General features: G+C 35.7%; 3 protein-coding genes across 3 annotated transcripts; 2 read left to right on the forward strand and 1 right to left on the reverse strand.

Annotated features, from left to right (window-relative positions):
* The first annotated feature begins 552 nt into the window (after positions 1 to 552).
* Positions 553 to 5,344, forward strand: LOC130711174 (calmodulin-binding protein 60 A). The gene is made up of 7 exons (XM_057560676.1): positions 553 to 1,180; positions 1,537 to 1,615; positions 2,403 to 2,455; positions 2,635 to 3,122; positions 3,630 to 3,790; positions 4,171 to 4,374; positions 4,465 to 5,344. Exons 1-7 carry the CDS (start codon positions 1,107 to 1,109, stop codon positions 5,041 to 5,043), a joined length of 1,638 nt encoding a protein of 545 aa, XP_057416659.1. The 5' UTR covers positions 553 to 1,106; the 3' UTR covers positions 5,044 to 5,344.
* Positions 5,345 to 8,524: 3,180 nt separating this feature from the next.
* Positions 8,525 to 10,129, forward strand: LOC130716190 (LIM domain-containing protein WLIM1-like). Its single transcript, XM_057566393.1, has 5 exons — positions 8,525 to 8,843; positions 9,170 to 9,266; positions 9,355 to 9,395; positions 9,488 to 9,577; positions 9,739 to 10,129. The coding sequence occupies exons 1-5, from the start codon at positions 8,706 to 8,708 to the stop codon at positions 9,946 to 9,948; spliced, it is 576 nt and encodes a 191-aa protein (XP_057422376.1). The 5' UTR covers positions 8,525 to 8,705; the 3' UTR covers positions 9,949 to 10,129.
* A 7,326-nt stretch (positions 10,130 to 17,455) lies between these two features.
* LOC130715444 (uncharacterized) lies at positions 17,456 to 19,075 on the reverse strand. Its single transcript, XM_057565541.1, has 3 exons — positions 18,695 to 19,075; positions 18,425 to 18,558; positions 17,456 to 17,864 (listed from the first exon to the last, which is right to left on the reverse strand). The coding sequence occupies exons 1-3, from the start codon at positions 18,987 to 18,989 to the stop codon at positions 17,742 to 17,744; spliced, it is 552 nt and encodes a 183-aa protein (XP_057421524.1). The 5' UTR covers positions 18,990 to 19,075; the 3' UTR covers positions 17,456 to 17,741.
* Between the last annotated feature and the right edge of the window lie 3,565 nt (positions 19,076 to 22,640).

Below are 22,640 nucleotides of genomic sequence, written 5' to 3' on the forward strand. Positions count from 1 at the left end.
CCACTGTCGCCACCACCCTCCACCACTACCACCATCGCCACTACTACCACTACCACCACAACTGCAACCACCACTATCCCCACTGCAACCAACCACCACCATCACCTTCCAATACCACCACTGTTATCACTACCATTGTTGCCACCAAATTATACAGTGTATGACCAAACGTTGTATAGTATTAAAATTTTATCAAACCTTATACTATCAGACCTAATATAATTCAACCTTAAACTATACAACATACCAAACAGAGATGTTCGGTGTTTATTCCATAATTGAGCTTCAATCTCCAAAACTCAATTCAGACTAATGCCACTACCTTATGTAGCTTCTTCATTCACACTGACAAGAGTGAGCTCAACCACCAAACATCAATTACTTCACTTTAACTTAAGCTTACCATCTCAATTCTACCAAATTCAATTTTATCAGAATTGCTTCTGATAATCAAAGAGGGCGTGTTTGTTGCGTGTGCGGGTGGCCCCAGCAGTTTTACCAAGTCATAGGTAGAAGTATAACGCGTTTCTGCACGGCCCCACTACTCCCTGTCCCAGAGCCTAAGGCTGAGGTGTTCCCTTCTCATCTTCCTCACTTTCATAATTCATTCCTCTCCCCTCCTCCAACTCCAACTCCAACTCCAACTCCAACTCCAACAACAATCAAAGGTCATGGTGGCGCTTCTTCATCTCCCGTGTCGTTTCCACAATTGTCTGAATCCAAATCAAAAGGTAGTAGTAGCAGTAGACGACGAGAGAGGTTGAAGGAAGCAAGAAGCATCCCACACCGAACAAACTCAAAACATGACAACATGAGTGAAGCAAAAAAAGTAGAAACAACACAAACATAGAAAGAAAGAAAGAACCCTATTTATTAAATTGGTTTTTGGAGTTTTACACAGTGGTGGTTGGGCACTTGGGCTTGTTGTCGTTTACCCGTTACTTCCTCTTTTTGGCGTCACAATACGCAGACAGATACACACACCGTATAAATATGCTGTTATTGTTCTGCTGTTTTTGTTCCTATCTTCCGAAGCCGCATGCTGATTGCTGATATGCCCATCACCGCCGCATAGCCTCTTTCTTTTTGCTTCTGGTTCTTCGGTCATGTCGCTCAAAAGGGGTGCCGATGATGGCAAGAGTTCCGATGATAAGCGTAGAAAACCTCCACCTTTCTCCAGGTATTGTAATGGGGTTGTTTCATTTTTTTCTGCTTTTGTTGTGTTGGCTGTGTGATGAGGAAATGGGAGTGGAATGGGGGGGAGGGGGTGAGAAGAGTTTTTTGAATGAATGGGATTGCCAAGCAATGTGCTTTGTTTTTGTTGTGAATGATGATAGTTTGATCCAGGTGCTGAAATGCACGATGCCATGATTTTTCATTGGTACTAGTGAATTGGCTGTTGTTTCATATGAAAAAGGACCAATGCCATTGTGTATTGATTGAATGTCGTTCTCTTTATGCAGTATATTTGATTAGCAGACTATTGGGTTTTTTTTTTGTTGACATTTAATTTTGGTTATGGTGAATGATGTTTAGTGTGGTGCGGGAGGTGATGAAGTTACAATCAGTCAGGAATGTGCTGGAGCCAATTCTTGAGCCCTTGGTTCGGAGAGTGGTATGTATGAATTTCCTAGTCGCTCAATTCACTTTCATTACATTTATATTTCTGGGGTTCAATTCTTTTTCTTTGTTTATGTTGTTTCATGGAGATTGGTAATGCTTGCTTTTTGGTTTTCTTGATGGTTTATGGACCTAATTCTTGCGTCTCAGGATAAGTGGATGCATGTAATTAGACAAATGCAGTGTTGTTGTGGGTTTGCATGCTGCAGATTGCTTTTCTGTTGATCTGTTGAGTACTTGCATCCAATTTATGGTGGCTATGGTTTTGGTCTGATACTTGGCATTCTTCCACCTTGTGGACTAGTGCAGAGGGCTTTTCTAACTAATATTTTGCCCATATGATGCATCTCCTTGTTTGTCCTTCCTCGTCCTGTCACATACTACTTCTGTGACTGGACTTGGAGCATGTCATGTCATAGAAGACTCGCAAACAAAGGAGACACATACAAATTCTACTTCATTACTTATTTTGAACACCTTGCGGTGACTGGCTTCAATTATTTGATGCACTGGAACAAGTCTGGAAATGTATAATTAGATAAAAAGCGGTCTACTCTCCTTGTGATATTGTGAGATAAATGGACTAACTAGATGAAGTTACGTTCATATTGTGCTATGGGTGTTTAATAGGTTTAGAAGTGATTGGATGTGATTTTTGAATTAATACTGTATGATAGTTCTTTTAGTGGGTTAGCAGGTTTTTATTTTGGTCCAGTAAATGTTAGTACCACTTTTCGGATAGTTAATATGAGACACCAATCATTTATGTGACATCTTTGCAGGTTAGGGAGGAAGTTGAGTTGGCTCTTAAGAAGCATTTATCCAGCATGAAACAGTAAGATATAATCTTCTGCTGATAATTTTAATTCCCATGGCTTAAATGTGGGGGTGCTTATGAAAAAAACTGGAGTGGATTAGGAAAAAATGCTTTAGCTGAAGGGTTTGAAATTGCTTTGCTTGAATCAAGTTTCTCAATGCATCTTTTTTTTTTTTTTTTTTTTTCTCACTTTTCAGGGCCTATGGAAAGGAAATGAATATTACTGAATCAAGAACTTTGCAGCTACAGTTTGAAAACGGCATTTGTCTTCCAGTATTCACTGGAGCTCGAATCGAAGGAGAGGATGGCTCCAATTTAAGGATAAGTTTAGTTGATGCCGTAACAGGGAAGGTTGTGAGTACAGGACCTGAATCTTCAGCTAAGGTCGAAATTGTAGTCCTTGAGGGTGATTTTGAAGAAGAAGGTGGTATTTGGATGCCTGAAGAGTTCAAGAGCAATATTGTGAAAGAAAGGGAAGGAAAAAAGGCCCTCCTTACAGGAGATGTAATTTTTTATCTAAAAGATGGGGTTGGTGTGGTGGGTGAAATTTCATATACAGATAATTCAAGCTGGACAAGAAGTCGTAGGTTCAGGCTTGGGGCAAGAGTTGTGGACTACTTTGATGGTATTAGAATAAGAGAAGCAAAGACAGAGTCATTTATTGTCAGGGATCACAGAGGAGAATGTGAGTATTTGTCTATAAATACATAAAACCCTTTTTCTGCTTATATGCATGGAGATCTAATGTTTGCAGATGCTATTATAAATGAGTTTTTTAAGACTAAACCTTAGATGTCAGACAGGGAGTTTAGAACATGAAAGACTAAGAAGCAAAGAACAGTATAAAACAAATGTGATTCACATGAAAGTGACAGGGTTTTCTTGATTAGTATCTTTTTTTTGTGGAAATTATATTTACAAAAACCTGTATAAATATACTATATTACTGTTTACTGGTCCTTAACTTTTATGATCTCATCGTATCCATATGTGATTTTCTTGTTGGTGCAAATGAATGAATTATTTATCTTTTGATGTGTACTTTTGGGATTGCCTTTTTTTTGGAAAAAGTACTCAAAACTTGTGACATTTAATTACAGTAAATAATAAGAACATATTTGAGCTTTTCCAAGTCGTTTGTTAAAACGAGAGCGGCACTAGACGTAGTTTAACATTTAATTTTTGGCTGCAGTGTACAAGAAGCACCACCCTCCAAGTTTGTCTGATGAAGTTTGGAGACTGGAAAAGATAGGCAAGGATGGAGCTTTCCACAAGCGTTTGAGTCGGGAAAAGATCTATACTGTTAAAGATTTTCTCACACTTCTCAATCTGGATCCAGCAAAGCTGCGCAGTGTAATTATTAATTAAATCGTATTTGAATATCTCTATATTTATATTTGCAGCTACTAGTCAATAGACCTGTCATTTTGTCTCATTTACTTCCAAATGGTTTTTGATAGATTCTGTCTTTTGAAAAGAATTTTTAGGAAAAACTTTCAGGGGAAAGTTTAGTTGTTTACTAGTTGTATCAAACCATTTAGATTAGCTTTGCCAATATCAAGTTTAACACCTCCAAGATAATGAACTTACACATCGATGAGCATTCTGTATCACTCTTTTGGTTAACCAAAGTTTTGAATGCTAAGCATTCTGTGTCATTTCTGGAAATAGTGAACCACTGCTTGGTTTCTATCTGGGGCAAATGAATAAATTCTTTGCTTGGGAATATGCAGATACTTGGCACTGGGATGTCTGCAAAGATGTGGGAAGTGACTCTGGAACATGCTCGAACTTGTGTACTTGATATGACGAGGAACCTGTACTTCCCTGCTCATTCACAACAAACCGGTGTTGTCTTCAATGCAGTGGGACAAGTGACAGGACTGATCTCTGAAGGCGAGTATGCCGATGTAGATAAGCTGTCCGAAACTGAAAAGGCAATTATCCTCTGATCACCTATTACTTCTTTACTCTCCTTCATTTCTCATTTCTCCTTATAACTTACCAATTTGATTTTCCACCATCAGGCTGATGCTCAAAACTCAGTTATTTCTGCACTTAACCAAGGGGATTTTGCCTCTTTTGAAGATGAAGCCTCCCTCATCGATCGGTCTTCGCACTTAACTAATGCACTTTACTCCCCAAGCTCTCCCAGGACCGAGGGATCAAGTGCAAACAAACTTTTGGGTCCTCAAAAGCCTGGAGGGTTCGATTACACCCCAGCAAGTGCCTCTTCTCCAGATATCATGTCGTCCATTTATTCCGTTGCTGGAACTAGTGGCTTGGATGACTATGGCTTGTCTAGTTTTGACAGCATGAGCCTTAGATATGATCAAGCTCTTGGTTTTCCAGTCTCCAACTCTTTGATCTGTGACACAGATTCAATGGCCCATGTTTTTAGTGATGAAGATCATTTGCAGTTTTTCGATACTGATCTCCAATCACAGTTCCACATCCAAGCAGATTTACAGAGTGCTGTTGATAGCTTCATGGTGGCACGCACTACGACCGTGGCCAATGGTAAAGCTCAGAGGAGATGGCGAAAGCTGTTCAACGTTCTGAAATGGTTCATGGTGAGGAAACGACCAAACCAGAGATACAGGTAACTAGTTGTGAAGAACATGAAGGTCCAGTTAAGCTTGTAGATTGTGTTCATGAGTGCAGCCCAAAAGAATGTTTCTTTCAGTTGAATGAGAAAAGTTGTGGTTTCTTTTATATGTAAATACATCTTTTGTGCATTGGCTCTTATTAGCCAGAGATCTTAGAGTTGCTAGTCTCTTTTGCTGTCTAAAATTAAGTTGTAAATACTTGTCTTTCACAGTTAGGAGAGGATTTCTGGTTGATGGCAGATGCTTCATATTTTTGTAAGCATGGTTGGTCCAATAAAATCAATTCCCCCCTTGTGAATTTTGGTTCCCTTTTAAGTTTTAAGTATTGATCCGATGTCTCCGCGCTCCCCACCTACACAGTAAATATCTTACATTTGATTGTTTTAACTTTTAATCCAATAGCTTAAAATGTGTTTCTTTGCTGAAGAACGTGAAGTTTTTTAACAACAATTCGAGAGTTTTTACTTAGTGTCGGCTTAAGTACAAGTTTGCTGTGTGTATATGCATGTTTCGTCCGGGATTCAAACACACTCTTAGTGCCCTAAGTAGGTATGACCGTATGAGTACGATAAAGTCCATAACTACTCAATGGCAAAGAAGATACAAGGCACCCTACCTATGAGGGAATTAATCATGCCAAAGAAACCTAGGTAATCAGTCTTATCCATGATTACAAACTTTTCAAGATAAATGAAAACATTAATATATTTATGAAATGTTTAGGAGATTTAAAACTATCATCAATGAATTGAGGTCACTTCTTTGTAACTACAACAATTTGGAGTCACTTGGAAAGCATATAACTAGGAGGATCAAGTCTTGTGTAGTTTCCCCATATATCAGCATCCTAACCTAGTAAATAGTAATCTTTCTCCATTCCATTGTTGTTTTATTGTCACTTTTAAGTCATTCCAATGTATTTGTATGCTTTAGTTATGATGCTTCAGGATGTTGTTATGAGATAGTAAAAATTTGTGGCTTTACCATCACTTTTGAGGGTAAGCAATTGGAAGATCAATAGAAGAGTTGACGATGATTTTTGAGGTGTTGGATGCAATTCTAAGAATTAATGAAGTTCTGTCTAAAATGTTTGTGAATGTGGATCAAATTCATATTGATTGGAATTGTTATGTGGTGCTGGCAAAGTTATTGAATGGCGGTTTATTTATCTATGATCATTAAGCCTGGGATACTAAAAGGGGAACATAGTGAGGATGATTCAACATTCTTGCTTTCATAATATGGGCGGCGATCTGATTGAGCTCTCTTATTCGACATCACCGACGTCGTGGCAGAATTGAATGAGGTTAAGTTCATAATACATTAATATCTCACAACTGACAAATACATAATGCTGCAATATTAATGTAATTCTTTGTTGGGGGAGGTCGGAGGTATATGAGTCACATCTCTTATCAGCCCATTCATTCCTAATCAATGTAAAACTCATACTCACACTTAAATTCTTTAGCATTTTCCCAACTTTCGATACAATGAGTTGTTATCATGATCACACCAACCATCGGCTTTGATAGCACTTGTTAAGGAGTTAGGGGAGCCCAAAGCACCAATGAGTCAATGTCGAAGACTACCAAGAGATTTAGACATCACATCTCCAAAAATCTTAAGGCATGGATTTATGAGTTACATCTCTTCAAGTCTTCACTTCACTCAATCTTAACCAATGTAAGACTACAATTCGCACCTAAATTCTAAACATTCTTATGGTTGGATGTGATCTGATTGACACCTAGGATGAGGGGCTTGAGGTGGGAGTAGGTGATGATGTCGAAGGCGGCAACAACCACCGCCGCCATTATATGATGGGCGGGCTGAAGTCTACCGCCAAGGAGTTTGAGGGGGAAGGTAAAGAGGAGTTGATGATTGCAGGTGGTGGTCGGTGATGGTGGTGAAGGGGGTGAGAGGGAGATGGAGGGGGGGGGGGGGGGGTGGGGTGGAGAAGATGAAGGAATCATGATGGCGATGATGATATATGTGTGATGAAATGGTAACTGGGGAATAAATTGAGTTTTTTTTTTTTCTATTCTTAATATTGAAATTGAGATGAGGTCAAATCCTCTGTCCCCAATATAGTGTCCTCAAACCTATTCCCCCAATCAAAATCTGTCACATCAATTATTCAAACACAATTATGCAAAGTCAAACATAAAATGGAATAAGAAAGGCGACAAGATCCCAAACCTGAAATTAAAATAGAGATATCTGCGAATTGGTACGGGTAAAAGAAAGGGGACAACAATCAAATCGGGACTGAGCCAGAAGAAGAATCATCGACCAAGAGAAGAGGGCACAGGCTTATAAAAAAAACAGAGATATGGCACTAGCTATGAGAGAAGATGCTTCAAGGTCTAATGTGTTTCCATTTAATGGAAAGTGGGTAGCAGTGTTAGAATCCATAAATGATTATGTGTCAAAATAATTGATGTGACAATTTTTATTGGGGATTAGGGAGGGAGACATATAAATGGGACAAATGATTTGAGACCAACTAAGTATTGACTTGGAGACATAGAAAGAGAAAGAGTAGGGTTTGTGCGATTTAGTTTAATACAATGAAAATGGAAGAAGGACCCTTATGGGGTTCTCTCAGCTAATCGAGAATTCATAAGAGATGAGACAACCCAAGAAAAATTGATCCACTAAAAGAACATGTGAGCAACAAGTCGGCTAGCCGTTAGAGTTTATTTTCAGATGAATAATCACATGATTCTGTCCTTCACATTATTGTGATTACACGATCTTCTCCCTCGCATTAAACACCATTTATGAGACCCTAATTATATAAAGAAACCTCGTACATATTGTATAGCCATGTTTCTAGGGTTATTAAGGTAAAACAAACATTCATTTGGCTGACTTTGTTATTGAGACTTTTTTATGAACAAAAGAGAAGAAAGGTGTGGAAAATTTAGAGACGAAGAGTGTGACTGTGTAGTGTGTAGTAGTGTAAATATAATGTTTGTGAGAGTACTCTGGTTTGGAAGTAAATATGTCATAAAGGATTCTTCTATACTCATGGCAATGGTAATATTGTAAAAGAGATTAAAACCATAAAAATTAAAGGTGTGGACAAAAATATAATTTGAGTGTAAAATGAGAGACTAATAAGTCTCATGCTTATTAAAAAGCAACATAACTGATTTTTGAATTTAGGACGAGGAGGCGCCTCTAAGTGACTCTTTTCAATTAATTCGATGGGCCACAGTCATTGGCTTTGAATTTGTGAATTGTTCATGCATTGCACCCACCCTTCTTGCTTTTCTTTTTTGATAAAACAATCAAAGATCTTTCGGCTAAGCATTTTTTTTTTCAAAAAATTAATAAGATGTAATCATTGGTCAATAGAAAATTGCCTTCCTTTTTATTAAACTTCTCACATATTTTAAAATGTTAAATTTAAACTTGGATAAAAGAAAATCATTTTATAATCAAATCTCCAAACTGGCCATAATGAGTACAGGCTGTACAGCTAACATTTGTTGTTATTATTTGACTAAAAAGACCAATGAACATGATCACTAATTTGTGATACCTTAGCTGAGCTAATTTAAGTTTCTCCCTCCCATACACAATTTGGAAAAACAGGAAGAGAACCACAAAGAGAGAAATCAAGAGTCTTTTATCACTTGAGTTGAAAGATGGCATCATTTGCAGGCACTACCCAGAAATGTAAAGTGTGTGAAAAGAAAGTGTACTGGGTGGAACAGCTCACTGCAGACAACAAGGTGTACCATAAATCTTGCTTCAGATGTCACCACTGCAAGGGCACCCTCAAGGTGAGAGCAGAACAAACATATATACCAGCACAATTATGCATGCTTTTAGCTTTCTCTGATTTGATGAATGCTTCTTTGTTTGGATTTTCGTTGGGTTAATGCGATAGCACGTACATTTGCCTAATTCAGCAAGTGCGTTACATTGGGTGAATGTATCATTGAAAAATCGTGATCTCCATTTATGAGATTTTCAACTGAAAACTAGACAATTTCTTGCTAACCATTTTGAAGTGACTTATATCAAGACATGTGGAAAATTTCTAAAATGTGCCTTATAAATAGGAATGTATCATTGATATTCTTTATTCATTTATCTATCCCTGCAGCTGAGTAATTATTGTTCCTTTGAGGGTGTTCTGTACTGCAAGCCTCATTTTCACCAACTCTTGAAGATGACTGGCAGTTTGGACAAAAGTTTTGAAGGTGAATGAATAGCTGCAATGTAGTGGTTAATTGTTTCTTAGCTTTTAGTTTTCTTCTTTCATCAGATTGTTACATTCATTGCTTCTAGGTGTTGCCAGAATTGCTAGAGTGGAAAGATCTTCCGATCAGGTTTTTATACATTCTTAATACACAAAATATTCCTTCAATTTTCATCTTCAGGATTCTTATTTAGTTCTTGTAAATGTGGGATTGATCTGCAGGTCCAAACCAACAGTAAGATTTCAAAATTGTTTTCTGGAACTCAGGAAAAGTGTGTTGGTTGCAAGAAAACAGTGTACCCAATTGAGAAGGTATGAATATTTTTAGTGAACTTCATATCTATTAACTTTTTTTATTTGCAAAGCAAATACATGTATATCACTATAACTCTATAAGCATATCAAGTCTAAAAATATTGTAGATCGCAGCATTGGGATCCAAATGCTTACATTTGCCAATGATATTTTTTCAGGTGGCTGTTGATGGCAAATCTTACCATAAGTCTTGCTTCAAGTGCACCCATGGAGGTTGTGTAATCAGCCCATCAAATTATGTGGCTCATGAACATCGTCTTTATTGTAGACACCACCATACTCAGCTGTTCAAGCAGAAGGGTAACTTCAGTCAATTTGACAAGCCTGAAATTGTCCAAGAGATCACTGAGGACACACCATCTGAGTAATGCTATAGAACTTTCACCATACAGTGGCAATACAAGTCCAGATGATGACTCTTTTTAGGCATCAAGTGGCACCATTACAAATCCCCTGTTCAATTCATTTTATAACATATATATGTTACTATGTTTGTGAGGCAAGTTTGTAAAGAGGACTTTAATTTAATTTGTTGCAATTTATTTTTTATTTGTGGTGGAGAATTGCAAATAATTAAATTTTTGTGAGGCAAGTTTTTAAAGAGTACTTTTTTGTTTCCCAAAATATCTTTACAGCCGACGGCTATGAAACTAATATTTTTCCATATGCACCCCATGAATCGTTGATACAAATATTAAAATATATGGTACAACAAGAAATATATATGATAATTTTAACAAGGTACGTAATTGAACTGGTTTACATCAATTAAGTAATTTCTGATGTTTCAACTCTTAAACATCATTAACTATATAATAAAAAACAGTGAATTTAATTTCTATGAATTCAACAAATACAAAAAATAATTGGCTTGCCGGGGCGTTTACTATGGGCCACTTTTTTGCGGTCTATAGTTGTACCACCCCCCTTTTGACCTGCTACTGCAGGTTTTCCGGTTTTTTTTATAAATAAAAATACATATTTATTAATCACAAAAATTAATTTGAGATATTTAAGGGCCTGTTTGATAACTGTTTTCAAAACAGTTTTCAGTTTTTAAAAACTGAAAACTTGTTTGGTAAGACCTGTTTTCAAAAACAGTTCTCATTTTCAGTTTTTAAAACTAAAAAACCAAAACAGGTAAAAGATGTTTTCAGTTTCAGTTTTTAGTTTTCAGATATCAGTTTTCTAAATGTTCGAAAACATGTCATTCAAATTGTTTTTTTTTTTCTGAAAATTGTTTTTAAGAATTGTTTCTGAAAACTATTTTAAAAACTGAAAACTAAAACTGCTATCAAACATGCCCTTATTAATTAGTTTTAACCTCTTTCTTCTTCATGACCAAACCTTCAATTTTTTCTTGGCACCACCACTAGCGAACGGCGGCGAAGTCGCCGGAGAAGAACCAAGGGCTGGTACCTCTTCTCCTCGTGGTGGGGATCATCGTGGTGGTGTTCGTTTCTTCAAAGGACAAAAGAATCGGCTGGAAAAGCCATTTACAGGTGGCGGCGGCCGGCGGTGGTGGAACGGTGATCTGACATGTGGGTTTTGTTGCGGACGGCGAGGGGAGCATGATGGTGGTGGTGGTTCCTTCATATGGCTCGTGGTTTGGCCGGGATCGGAGAAAGAAAGTCGCGGTGGTGGTTGATGAAACAAGGCCTGCAACAACCAAATCTGAAGAAGAAGAAGCCATAAACTTGGTAATGCATATCTCATAAAGGGGTTGTGCTTCCTGTCCCTCCCTCTCCATCACGGTTCTACTCTATTCATTCTCTACCTTAGATCTGAACATGGGAATTGATGATTTGGGTCAATTATTCCATGGGAATGCAACTATAGAAGGTTTTATTGCCCCTTTGCTCCCCGTTCAATTTGATTTCATTGTTCGGTGTTAATTGTTGTTGTGACTTCTCGGTTGCTAATTTCAGAAGGCTTTGCTTTGTTGGTTATGGTTCTGGGTTTGGGGTTGTTTCGTGCTGGGTTTCTGTTAACGTTAAGGGTTATGGCTGGTTAGTGTTTTTTGAGAAATGGGTTTTGTTTTTCTGGATTAGTCACGATGGGAAGAAGGTGAAGCAGGTGGGTGGGTGTTGGGGTTGAAAACTACGCGAGGAATCGGATGTCTCTAAGGAAAATTGAATTGCAGCTTGCAGCCTTGGTTGGTTGTTTGAATTCAATAGTTAGTAGTCTGATTGATAGTGTTTAGGATTAATGTGTTTGACCATTTAGGTTAAAAGCTAATTCAATTAATCTCATAATTAATTAAAGATTAAAAAATATGTTTTTTTATTTTTTTTTAAAAACTAGCTATTGTAGGTCAAAAGGGGGTGGTGCAACTTTGGACCACACAAAAGTGGTCCATAATAAATTTTCCCTGGCTTCCCAACTGGATTTCAGGCGAGTTCAATATGAAACTGACTCATTGCAATTTCAGAATTGCATTAATCTTTGTCGTTATTTTGATCATGTTAATCTTTCTTTTATCCTTAGCGAGAGCAATGTTTGTGCTCATTACATGGTTCGGAATGCCTCATCACTCAATGATGTTGTTTAGGTGGAGGAAGGGCCTCTGGGTCTCTGTTGGATTTGCTTCACGCTGACTTATTGGCTTCATTGCCCGCTCATTAATAATATTTGATCCACGTTTAAGAAACGAATAATTGTTCATTTACACCTAAAAAATAAGGTGGAAAGAGGTGGAGGAGGAAAAAGATAGGAAGAAAAGAAAAAGTAAGAGAGAAAAAGTATAAGATAAGATAAACGATAGAAGGAGAAAGATATAAAAATAAAAATAATCGGAAATGAAGTGTATAAGAAGTGATGTGTGTATATATCATTATTCTTCAAGAAACAAATACAAAAAATGCTCAAGGAGTCCTTCGTGAAACTCTGTGAGACTAAATTTAATTTGATAGGTTTGTCTATTTCGAACATTCGACGAAAGTATGGATTCCTTACGACTGAGAATTGGTTTCAATAATGGAAAAGTTGTCCTTTTCAATCATTATAGCAATTAGAATGGAAGCTTTACCCTACAAAAGTAATGTTCACTTTTTTTTCGCTAATTGGGAAGGCAAACGCCCAAAAGTAATGTTCACAAAATATTAGTTAGAAATATGAAAGGGAAATGATACATTTATACGAAGCCTCACATTTGAGCATATAGAGGTTAATACAAGCATAAAAAATATATGTTGCTCCTCAAAGTGGTGGGGTTTTCTAAACGAGGTGTATTAACATTATAGGTGGGAATCGAAGTATGGAACGTTTTGGGATTCATCAATCAGCCCAAGCCAATTTATCTTGAAAGATTTTCTTTTGCTGTGAAATCTTTCTCTCTAAGAAGCTTCCTTATCCTGCATGGCTTCAGAATGTTTGATCAAACAACTACTACAAAACTTGAAAATCATTACTACTAAAAAAACCTTGTAATTACTGCGTATAATTTCCAAATCATTTTGCAAACTATCGTAAACACAGTATGTATAAAATCCGACTATCTATTTATAGTTCTTATCGCTGATGCAACCTCCAAAACTATAGTCATACACATATAATAAATCTTTGAAATCTAATTAGTTGATGGTATAAAAAAACTTTACACTATCAATGCATTAAAATTAAACTCTAAAAAAAACTTGCTGATTCAACCCAATTTAATAAACCAGCCTTCTCGCTTCCGGGGACCGTTCATGAGACACCATCCTACGGTTCCCATCGCCAAGTAAGCACATGCTGACTCATGCTCTTCACATATGGGCTTGAGGACAAGCCAAATTTTGAAAGAAGAAAATTGATAGGCCTAAAAGAATTAAAAATAAAGAGAAATTAAAGTAAATTAACAAAGTGTTGGATGAAGCTTATCACTTAGGAATTCGCATTTTGTTTGGGTTTATGTGTGGTTTTCTTTATCTTGGAGCGTGCTAGTTTGTTCTGTATTAGATATGCGTAGTGATATGTGGTAGTGTTTATATAGAGTTTGATTCTTTTATTTTGTAAGTGTCGTTTAACTTGACTTAGCCTTTAATCTTACTACCCAGTTTTTTTTTTTTGACAATACCTCCAAGGAAAATTAGTTAATGTTGTGCTAAACGCCAAGATAAGAGGTAATCTTGTTAGTGGATGAAAATTTTGGTAACTTCTGTGTATAGTATATGTAGAATTCACATTAAGTTAAGCAATACAAAGTAACTTTACCTTTTCTCAATTCAATCTTTTAACACTTGTCCTATATCAGATACTACAAGTCAACAAGCAACAAGCATAATTACTTGTTGCTCCTCAAAGTGGTGGGATTTTCTAAAGGAGGTGTATCAGCTAACATAGGTGGGAATCAAAGTATAGAATGTGCTGTGATTCATTAATTAGCCCAAGCTAATTTCATGGAGTTATTATTCATGCAAAGCGATGGGTCACTAGTTATACAAGAAGTTACCAATACTGGGTCTCAGACCCTCCAAATTATCAAAAAAAAAAAAAAAAGAAGTTACCAATACTAATGGCAGCTTTATTCTTGTTAGCTTGATTCTTAGCATTTTTGTCAGTGCTGTTTAGTTCCTAACTCAAATATGCACAGTTCCTATTAATTTTTTATAATATTGTCTTATCTAGTGCCATTTAGTTGTAGCTTAATAATAAGAAATTTCATGTTTTTATCTCATTATTAGGCCATGGAGTTGGTCACCGAGGGTTTAGAACTTTATATGCAATGGTCACATTTGATTTAACATTGTTGGCATTTTAAAGTTTTAGAAAGTATTTACTGTCAAGTTAAGTTGTGTACTCACGCAACAGTATTTGCATGCTCACGCAACCCATCAAAATGAAGTGTCATGCTGCTAAATCGCGTATCTCATGCACTAGGATTGTGTGGTCATGCAAACCATACTTTTAGAGGGTTTTTACTCATTTACAAACTTATCAAAGAAGCCGAGAAACGATTTCTCTCCTTCCCTTTCACTTTCCCACTCTCATAGGTGGTTGACGATCTCTTCTTAGAGGTATCAAAAAGTAATATTATCTTCTACAATGGAGTTCTTCTCAATTTTTATTTTTTTCTTAATTAAGTTTTTCGTTCCTATCTTTTGCCATAAATCTGGTTTTCGTTCTTCCCTTGCGTAAGGGTGGGGACTGATCCCTAGCTAACCTTTGTATTAATGTTTGGTTTTGGTTCCTCCAATCGGTTGAGTGAAAGCTGGAGCTCTGTTTTACCTGTGGCATGGCCACATCCTTTAATGAGTCCACGTGGCTTTTTTTCATTTTCATTTAAAAAAATAATAATGCCCACCCATAATCCCCAACCACCATACCCATCGAAACCCCCACCCCAAAACTCATAACCCCAACCCACCGCACTTGAGATCGCAGATTTGGGAGATTTGGGCTTTGATTTTGAATCACCATTTTATGTGTGTGGCTCCAATCTAAGGTGATTTCTTCTCTATGGGTTTTGGGTGGTGGAGGTTGTAGATATGGGAAATTCGGGTTCTAAGGGTTGTGGGTTATGGGTTGTGGAAATTGCAAATTTGGAAGATGGATGATGATGATAGGTGAAGGGGATGAAGGAGAGCATGGGAATGTATCTCATAGTCTCGGCAGTTATGTAACTAATCTTTCAAAACTCTAGATCACGTTAAATGAGTCTCCCAACAAATGTTTTTCTATATGCAACATTAAATGATCGAACCCTTGGCTCTGCTTAAGAAATCCAACTATCTACTAGCTATATTACACCTTGTGGTCTCGTTAGGGTTTTAGTGGCTTATTCATAGCATTTGAAACATAAATAAAAAAATCATACATTATCATTTATCAGTCAACTTTTGAAGGCGGTTTCTTTGTCTACTAGCTGTTGGTTTCTGCTGTTCTTATAATGACTGTCGTCTCCTCTTTCTGTACATATACAAACTTTCATCCTAAGCAATATATGGTTGAACTTGCTAGCAACAAAGATTATCTGATCTCTTTGGAACCCACAAAACAATTATTTTGAAAACAAAAGAGATAACGTTAACATACATATATGCTCTGTATATACACATACGTGCTTCTCTCTGGTATTCTTGTGAAAAAAGATAATATAAACTCATGGTACACATATATAGCTGCAATCTGGAAAGAAAAAAAGGCATGTTTTGCTCGAAAATCGATGCGTATCCTCCATGATTGTTCATCATACACAGTAGGAAAATAAAGGTATTAAAAAATAGACAAACAGAAAAGCAAGAAGAAAAGAGCACAGTGGGTGCTGTTATGCATTTTTTAAACACATTTGAAAGCACTTTGAGAAAAAGTTTAAAGAAGCCAAGGACTGGTGGGTCATGGTGGAAGGAATTCTATGTACTGTTTGATGGAATCTGAAGACCCCTCGTGCAGTGCAACTATATAACTTTCATGCGTAGGAAGTGCACGAGTGGTGAGCTGGTTGCAATTGTCCTGTTCTTTAGTTTTATTCACATGATTTGAATCAACATCTTTAATCGTTGTTTGTTTGAATCAGCATTTACCATAATTGATTTGGATAAAATTTATACCGGTAAAAGTGAAATGATTTATGTTTGGATATGTTTATGGTAAAATGATTTATGTAAAGTAATATTGTGAAATTCAGTTGTGAAATCTCATAAATGACTATTTCAACTGTAGACTTCTACGTATAAATGATTTTGGAACCAAAAATTTATTCTCTAAGTAAATTTTTAAAAATCTGTATATTAATCACTTATAAGTGATTCTGACTAATGAGAATTGATTTTAAAGCTCTCAAATATGGAATCAAACACATACTAAGTGGAAAAGAGAACAACTATGAAAGACAAATGAAAAGAAGAAAAGGATCTTTTGCTTTAAAAAGTTGAGGTTCGAATAATGTTATGATGGGCCATGAGAAAAATTCTTCTGCTTCTAATGCAACAAAAAATATCCCTGGAGTGTCATGGATGTCTCTAAAGGGATAATTGCACAGGCACATTGATTGCTAGTGTTTTAAAAATGAACCTCATGTTGTGTCCCATCTTCCTTTCCTTTCATTCTTTTACTTTTCATTTGGACTCCACTCGTTTATCTTAATTACTGATTATTATTATTTTTTCAAATTGATTAAGGGTCATTCTATTAAATCTAGAAATACACAAATAGTTGAAAGACAACCAACCTCTGTACCACTTGCACTAGATGCTCACAGAAATGGATCTCTGATGTTAAAATTTTATATGATCTTGTCCCATTTGAACTGATTTTGATGGAATTCCACCAATTTTATACCCATTCAGAGAGACACACACAATAATTTCATATAATCTTGTCAAGTTGTCATGTGAAATTTTACTGAGAGGATTTATTTTTGTTTGTTGATACATTAATTAACACTGTTCAAATAATATGCATTTTCTTTGCAACATGCCTTGTGTACTTTTTTGGCTTATTGAAGACAAGAGACTTTGTTAAGCTAAAGCTTCAACTAACGAAATTAATAGTGTAAAACAATATTTGAGCATCCATGTTCTTATCATTATCTTTTCACACAATTTTTCTACACACATGCTCATTGGACCATACTGCCTTTGGTGGAGTGAATAGATCACTATGTCAGTACTGTGTGTGTCAGATGTAGATCAGTAAAAAATGGAATCAAAGTTTTTCTAGTTTAACATCACCCTTGTTCCCAAGAAAAATTTCTTTAGTTTATAAGAGAACCTGTTCATGTTCTATTAGTCCTAAAATCCTTGAAGTTGAAAGCTACAAACATCTATTAACTGCTACATGACTTCAGTTTGATGAATTTATGTCCATAAATTTTCCTTGGTACTAATTATCTGTCTGATGTGGACCTATTACTTGTTTTGAGCCATATGCATCAGAAAAATCACACAAGAATAATGAAGTTGTAATGATGAAGCCTGATTTCACTGGACGGCAATATCTGAAATACATTAATTGATGTCCAAAATGTCAACCTTTACTATACACAATTATTAAGCATGAACCCAGATGCTCAACTTAAGGGAATTTTATCATCATCTCTCACTTGGTTCTGATTTTCCTGAATTAATGTACTATATTTAATTTTTCCACAGATCTAAGCAATCATGGAGAGGGATTTGGAGGTTAGGGTGCTGCTTCTCTGTCCTCTCAGGTCACATGTGAATAACATTGAAACCACAGATCAGCTTGTTGCTTCAGAGATGCTTTTTAATGAGGGTTGCCATGTTCTTGACTTAGCTGTTGTGATAGCAGCATTAGTAGTTGATGCTGTTGTCCTTGACCCATGTCTTTCATTTTTGGCTTCCTGAAAAATGATATGGAAAAGAAGAATTACAAGGGTGAAAGAACCAATTACAGCTTACTATTGACCAAACCTCTCTCTCTTTCCCTCTTGAACAAAATCCAGTAGCTTAATTTCATGGAAATTACTTTAAAACTCAATGTTCCATTGGTTCATGATGAAATTTGTGAAGTGACCAGTTCTTAAACAATCTAGTTTAATTGGTTAGTATAAAATAAATCTGAGTGCATGTTTGGAAACTAGTTTGAAAGTTCGGGTGAGAACAAAATCGTGGTGAACAAAAGTTTTGTGGAATTGCTTCTGTCCATGATGAATTTAGTTTTACCATAATTTTCGAACAAGTAACCGAACATTTACTGAATTGATTAGCAAATCAACCCTTTTGAAGAATACAATAATTAAATTTACTGTTCATAAAAAGATATTGTTTCATGAAAAGTTGATTGCAATAGGCAGAACAGAACTACTATGCATCAAGAACCAAATTTCCTGTTCATGAAGATTATCAATGATAAACAACTCAGAAGTATGGCTCAAAAATCCAAATCTTTATTGAGATTTACCTGGTTTTCCTCAGGCTCAGACCTCCTTGCTGGTTTGTCCATCATTTCCTTCTTCTGATTTATCTTTGGTGCTGATTCTGACTCGTTTCTCTTCATCTTGGCTTGTTTCTTAGCCAACAGACCCTTCATAACCTCTGTATCCAAGAAAAGCAAAAAGGCTCAAATTGGGAAGAAAGCTCAAAACTTTTCAAGGGGGAGGAACAAAGTAGAGAGAAAAAAAAAAAACAAAAGGGTCAAGTTCAAAGTTGCAAGCTTGCAATTGAAACTGACCTTGCGCTGAGATGAGTCTATATACTTGGCCAAGCACAAGGGTATCTGTTGGCTTGAGAAGTTTGATGCGGGTAAGGCGAACTGGGTTGGTGGTGTTGCTGTCACTCTTCTTATTAGGACAGTTTTCACTGTCCTTTGATGTGCACAATGTGGTGGAGATGAGGAGAGCAACATAGTGACCAGGGTTTGTCTTCATCACTTCACTAGCACTCACAGGCCAATACAACTTCTCTTCTTTCCCATTGGGTTGCTGTATCACTAGAGTTGCAGTATCAATGGCTTGGCAATTTCCCATGATCTCTCTCTCTCTCTCTATGAAAGAAGAATCACAAGGAAGCTAGGAGGGAATGTTCAAGAACTTGAATATAATACTTATAGCTGCCACTCAATTCCACCACCACAAGTTTTCAAAGGGAAAACAAATTAAAGTGATATACAATATAGTGGTAATATAATAGTAATGGTACTTAAACATTCAAATAATGTGTAAACATCTTATATACATCACTTTTTTATATCTTTCCCTTCTTATAACATATATTTTATATGACATTTATTAAATTTTTTTTTTGACTACCTATTGATGTGTCGAGCATATGCTATGCGAATATCTACAAATTATTTTAAATATGCTATGCACACATGGAGGCTTATAAATACTGGTGAATGATGTTTATATGTTTAATGTCCCAAAAACTTTATAACCAAAATAACAACTTGTAGAATAAAAAGGGCAGTAGAAAACAGACATTTTGGAAAAAAAGATGAAATGGTACCCAAAGTGGGGGTGCGCCAATTTAGCCCAAGACATGAAAGAAGAAGAAAAAAGTGAAACTGTTACCAAACATGGATGGAGGTGGGAAGCAAGGATTGGAGGGGTAAGGAAACAGAGTAATGTAGAGGGGGACCTTGGCAGCTGAGATGAGATGATGTGATGTGCAGCTCTATGGTGTTACATTCCATGGTGGTAAATGAACTGTCCCTGTTGGCATATTAAGGTAATTCCCATGGTTGTCACCCACTCACGCATGGTAGGGGTTTTTTTTTTTTTTTATAGGTCAAATGTTAATTGTTAATTGTTAGTAAATTAGTTCCTTCGTCAGGATTCGAACCTGGGCCCTTCACCCTGCAAATCTCTTCATTCCCTTAGCTCACCAACTGAGCTACCCTTCCCCCCCGACGCATGGTAGGGTATTCATCTAGTTTGAATGAGTTTTACTTGATCAGCCAAACTTTGATTTTGATTTGCGATAATTATTTAGATTCAGATCTGATTATAGATCTTACTATAGACATGAAGAAAGTGATGATATATGATTACAGATAATTACCTGCAACACTTATTTCAACATTCTTTTTTCAATATTTTTTCATTAATCGAGTGGATAAGAAATTTTCTTTAAAATTTAAATAATTTGATTTTAGATTTTCTGACTCGTTCATCTTTCAGGTCATCTTCCATGTGACGTGGCAAGTGATATTGAAGTGTCACATGACGCTTCACCAGACATGTAAGCAACTCAGACTCCTGTGATGATTAAAATCAGCAAATTCAAAAATTTTAGGGGTTCAAATACAATTTTATTCTAGTAGTGACAAGCTGAATTAGGTTGCCAATAAAGTTAGAATGACAAAAAATATATTGGAGTTCACGACTTAAAGTGTAAAAAATCAACATTCAACTTAAGATAATTAAAAACATTTTAAAAACAAAAACAAATTGATAAGCAAGAGTGCAACTTGTAGGGTGCCAGTAGGGTAGGTTGAGTCAAGTTAGACTTTGCATAAATAAGTCTGGTCGGCTTAAAATCTTTAGCTCTAAGTTTGGTATGTTACCTATTATAGGTTTTTTTTTAAGTTTGGTTGACCTTCCTGAAAGTTTGGTCTGACCTGATAGCCTATTTAAAAGCTTGTTTCATATTAAAATCTTAACCTCTGCCAACAAACTTATATGTAAAGAAGGTAATAATAACATAATTATTTCTATAAAGAGTCTAGTAAGATTATAAGACACTTGGTAGAGACGAAAATAATCTAGATCATGTTAGTTTTTATAGTTTGAGAGTATTTAAAATCATACTTCATAATAATTATTTATAAGGTATTTAAATATTATGATTTTAAATAGAACATAATATATTTCCTTTTGTTAGGCTAATATCATCAAATCATTATATAATCTAACTTTTTAACTAGTTTAAATCAAGATATTATAATGAATTTCTATTTTAGGAACGACCATCCCAGTCAAACTGGTAAAGTGTCTGAGCGGTCTCTTAAAGGGACGAGTTGAAACACTTAAAACATGACTACACCACTGAAGCTCCACTTAAGATTTTCCTTATACCTGTGGAGACATTGAACACATATACTAACCTTATAAATATTTGTTTTATCGTTTATTGACATAACATGTTATTCATTCTTCTAAGACTCATGGATTTTATCATTGCTCACAAATTGACTTGAACATCAGAGTCTCTTTTGTAGGTACTCCCCCTAACGTTCAAGGCCAGCACCACCACACTCTCAGACGAATCACGGCCGAGCACCGCCGTAGAGCTTAAAGAGAACGTATAGAGAATGATAAAGAATGATATAAAATTAAAATTAGAAATTCTAATAGGTTTGTACGGTGGAAATGCTCTTATTATTTTCATTCATCTCGCTTTTCCAAAATAAGTTATATTATGAAAAATATTTATTTATTCAACTTGTCGGGATAATTCGATGTTGGTTTTAGATAAACATGATCAATTTTTCTTGACAGATAGTGATCAATTTAAATAATTGTATAAATGATTTAAAAATTTAAATAAGTTCAAAACAACTTATTTAGTGGATTTAATATTTGTTTATAATTTTTCACAAACACTTATATCCACTAAACATTTATGTAACAGGGTGTTATCATATTCTAAAGAAAAGTAAGAAAATAAAATATATTTATAAATACTTTTTTAATTAGGTTAAATATTCATATATAATATATTCTTTTTTTTACGGTAACATATATAATATGTTCTATAGTCCTTAGATGTTTTCAGAAAAGAAAAAAGAAATTGCTTAGACGATAGTTTGGCATAGTAATTAACGGAAACCGGCCATGTGTTCTCTTCTCTCACTGACGAACCACGGCGATTATGCCAATGAGATCCAAACTTCGATCATTATCTCATTAATTAGTTCATATCTTTTGTTTCTATTAGCACGAATAAAAGAGAATTGAAGAATCAGGGCCGGCCCAAGGGCCAAGCCACCCTGACAAGGGCTTTAGGCCTCCAAATTTTGTTTTTATTTACCAAGTAAAAAAAGACCTCCAAATTACTAAGTAAAAAAGGTCTCAAAAATTTTAATAAATAAAGATTTCTATAGATAAAAAGACCTCACTTTTAAAGTTTGTTTTAGGTCTCATTTAGTATTGGGTCGGCCCTGTCAAGAACTTTACTGGAAGAGAAGACTATCGCTTGCTTCACTTGTGTATCCCTAAGTAGATGATATGATACATGTGATTTTTCAGTGATACAGTGTAATTATATTAGATATAAGATCACATAAATATTCATTCTTATTTATAATGCTATTTAATTTTGTTTATAAAAATTAGTAGAACAAAAAAAAAAACATATCTAATCTAATCTAAACTATCGAGTAGGAGTCACTGACATGGTTAGTGTTAATTTGGTATCACTTGCTGAGAATTAAGCAACAGTTACTAGAATGGATGGATTGATAAGATTAAATAAAAAAATAGATGCAATTAGTAGTGAAAGAGACATAAGCAGCAACATGCGTGACGACGCGTCCATGTTTCATGTTTGACAACTACGTATCAGTAGTCCACTTCCACTGCCAATGAGTATCGCCAAATATTGGATTGCATGAAATTTTCAATCACTTGTTAGTGGTTTTTAACTTTTAAGACTATTTTCCATGCATGTTCATG

The sequence above is a fragment of the Lotus japonicus genome, chromosome 4 (assembly GCF_012489685.1).
Source record: "Lotus japonicus ecotype B-129 chromosome 4, LjGifu_v1.2".
Lineage (NCBI taxonomy): Eukaryota > Viridiplantae > Streptophyta > Magnoliopsida > Fabales > Fabaceae > Lotus > Lotus japonicus.

Excerpts from the sequence above, each read along its gene's own strand:
- LOC130711174 (XM_057560676.1), top strand. The coding sequence starts at position 1,107 with ATGTCGCTCAAAAGGGGTGCCGATGATGGCAAGAGTTCCGATGATAAG. Across the intron at positions 1,181-1,536 it reads AAACCTCCACCTTTCTCCAG|TGTGGTGCGGGAGGTGATGA; the intron begins GTATTGTAATGG and ends AATGATGTTTAG. Across the intron at positions 2,456-2,634 it reads CATTTATCCAGCATGAAACA|GGCCTATGGAAAGGAAATGA; the intron begins GTAAGATATAAT and ends CTCACTTTTCAG.
- LOC130716190 (XM_057566393.1), top strand. The coding sequence starts at position 8,706 with ATGGCATCATTTGCAGGCACTACCCAGAAATGTAAAGTGTGTGAAAAG. Across the intron at positions 8,844-9,169 it reads ACTGCAAGGGCACCCTCAAG|CTGAGTAATTATTGTTCCTT; the intron begins GTGAGAGCAGAA and ends CTATCCCTGCAG. Across the intron at positions 9,267-9,354 it reads TTTGGACAAAAGTTTTGAAG|GTGTTGCCAGAATTGCTAGA; the intron begins GTGAATGAATAG and ends CATTGCTTCTAG.
- LOC130715444 (XM_057565541.1), bottom strand. The coding sequence starts at position 18,989 with ATGGGAAATTGCCAAGCCATTGATACTGCAACTCTAGTGATACAGCAA. Across the intron at positions 18,559-18,694 it reads TAGACTCATCTCAGCGCAAG|AGGTTATGAAGGGTCTGTTG; the intron begins GTCAGTTTCAAT and ends TCTTGGATACAG. Across the intron at positions 17,865-18,424 it reads CTGAGCCTGAGGAAAACCAG|GAAGCCAAAAATGAAAGACA; the intron begins GTAAATCTCAAT and ends ATCATTTTTCAG.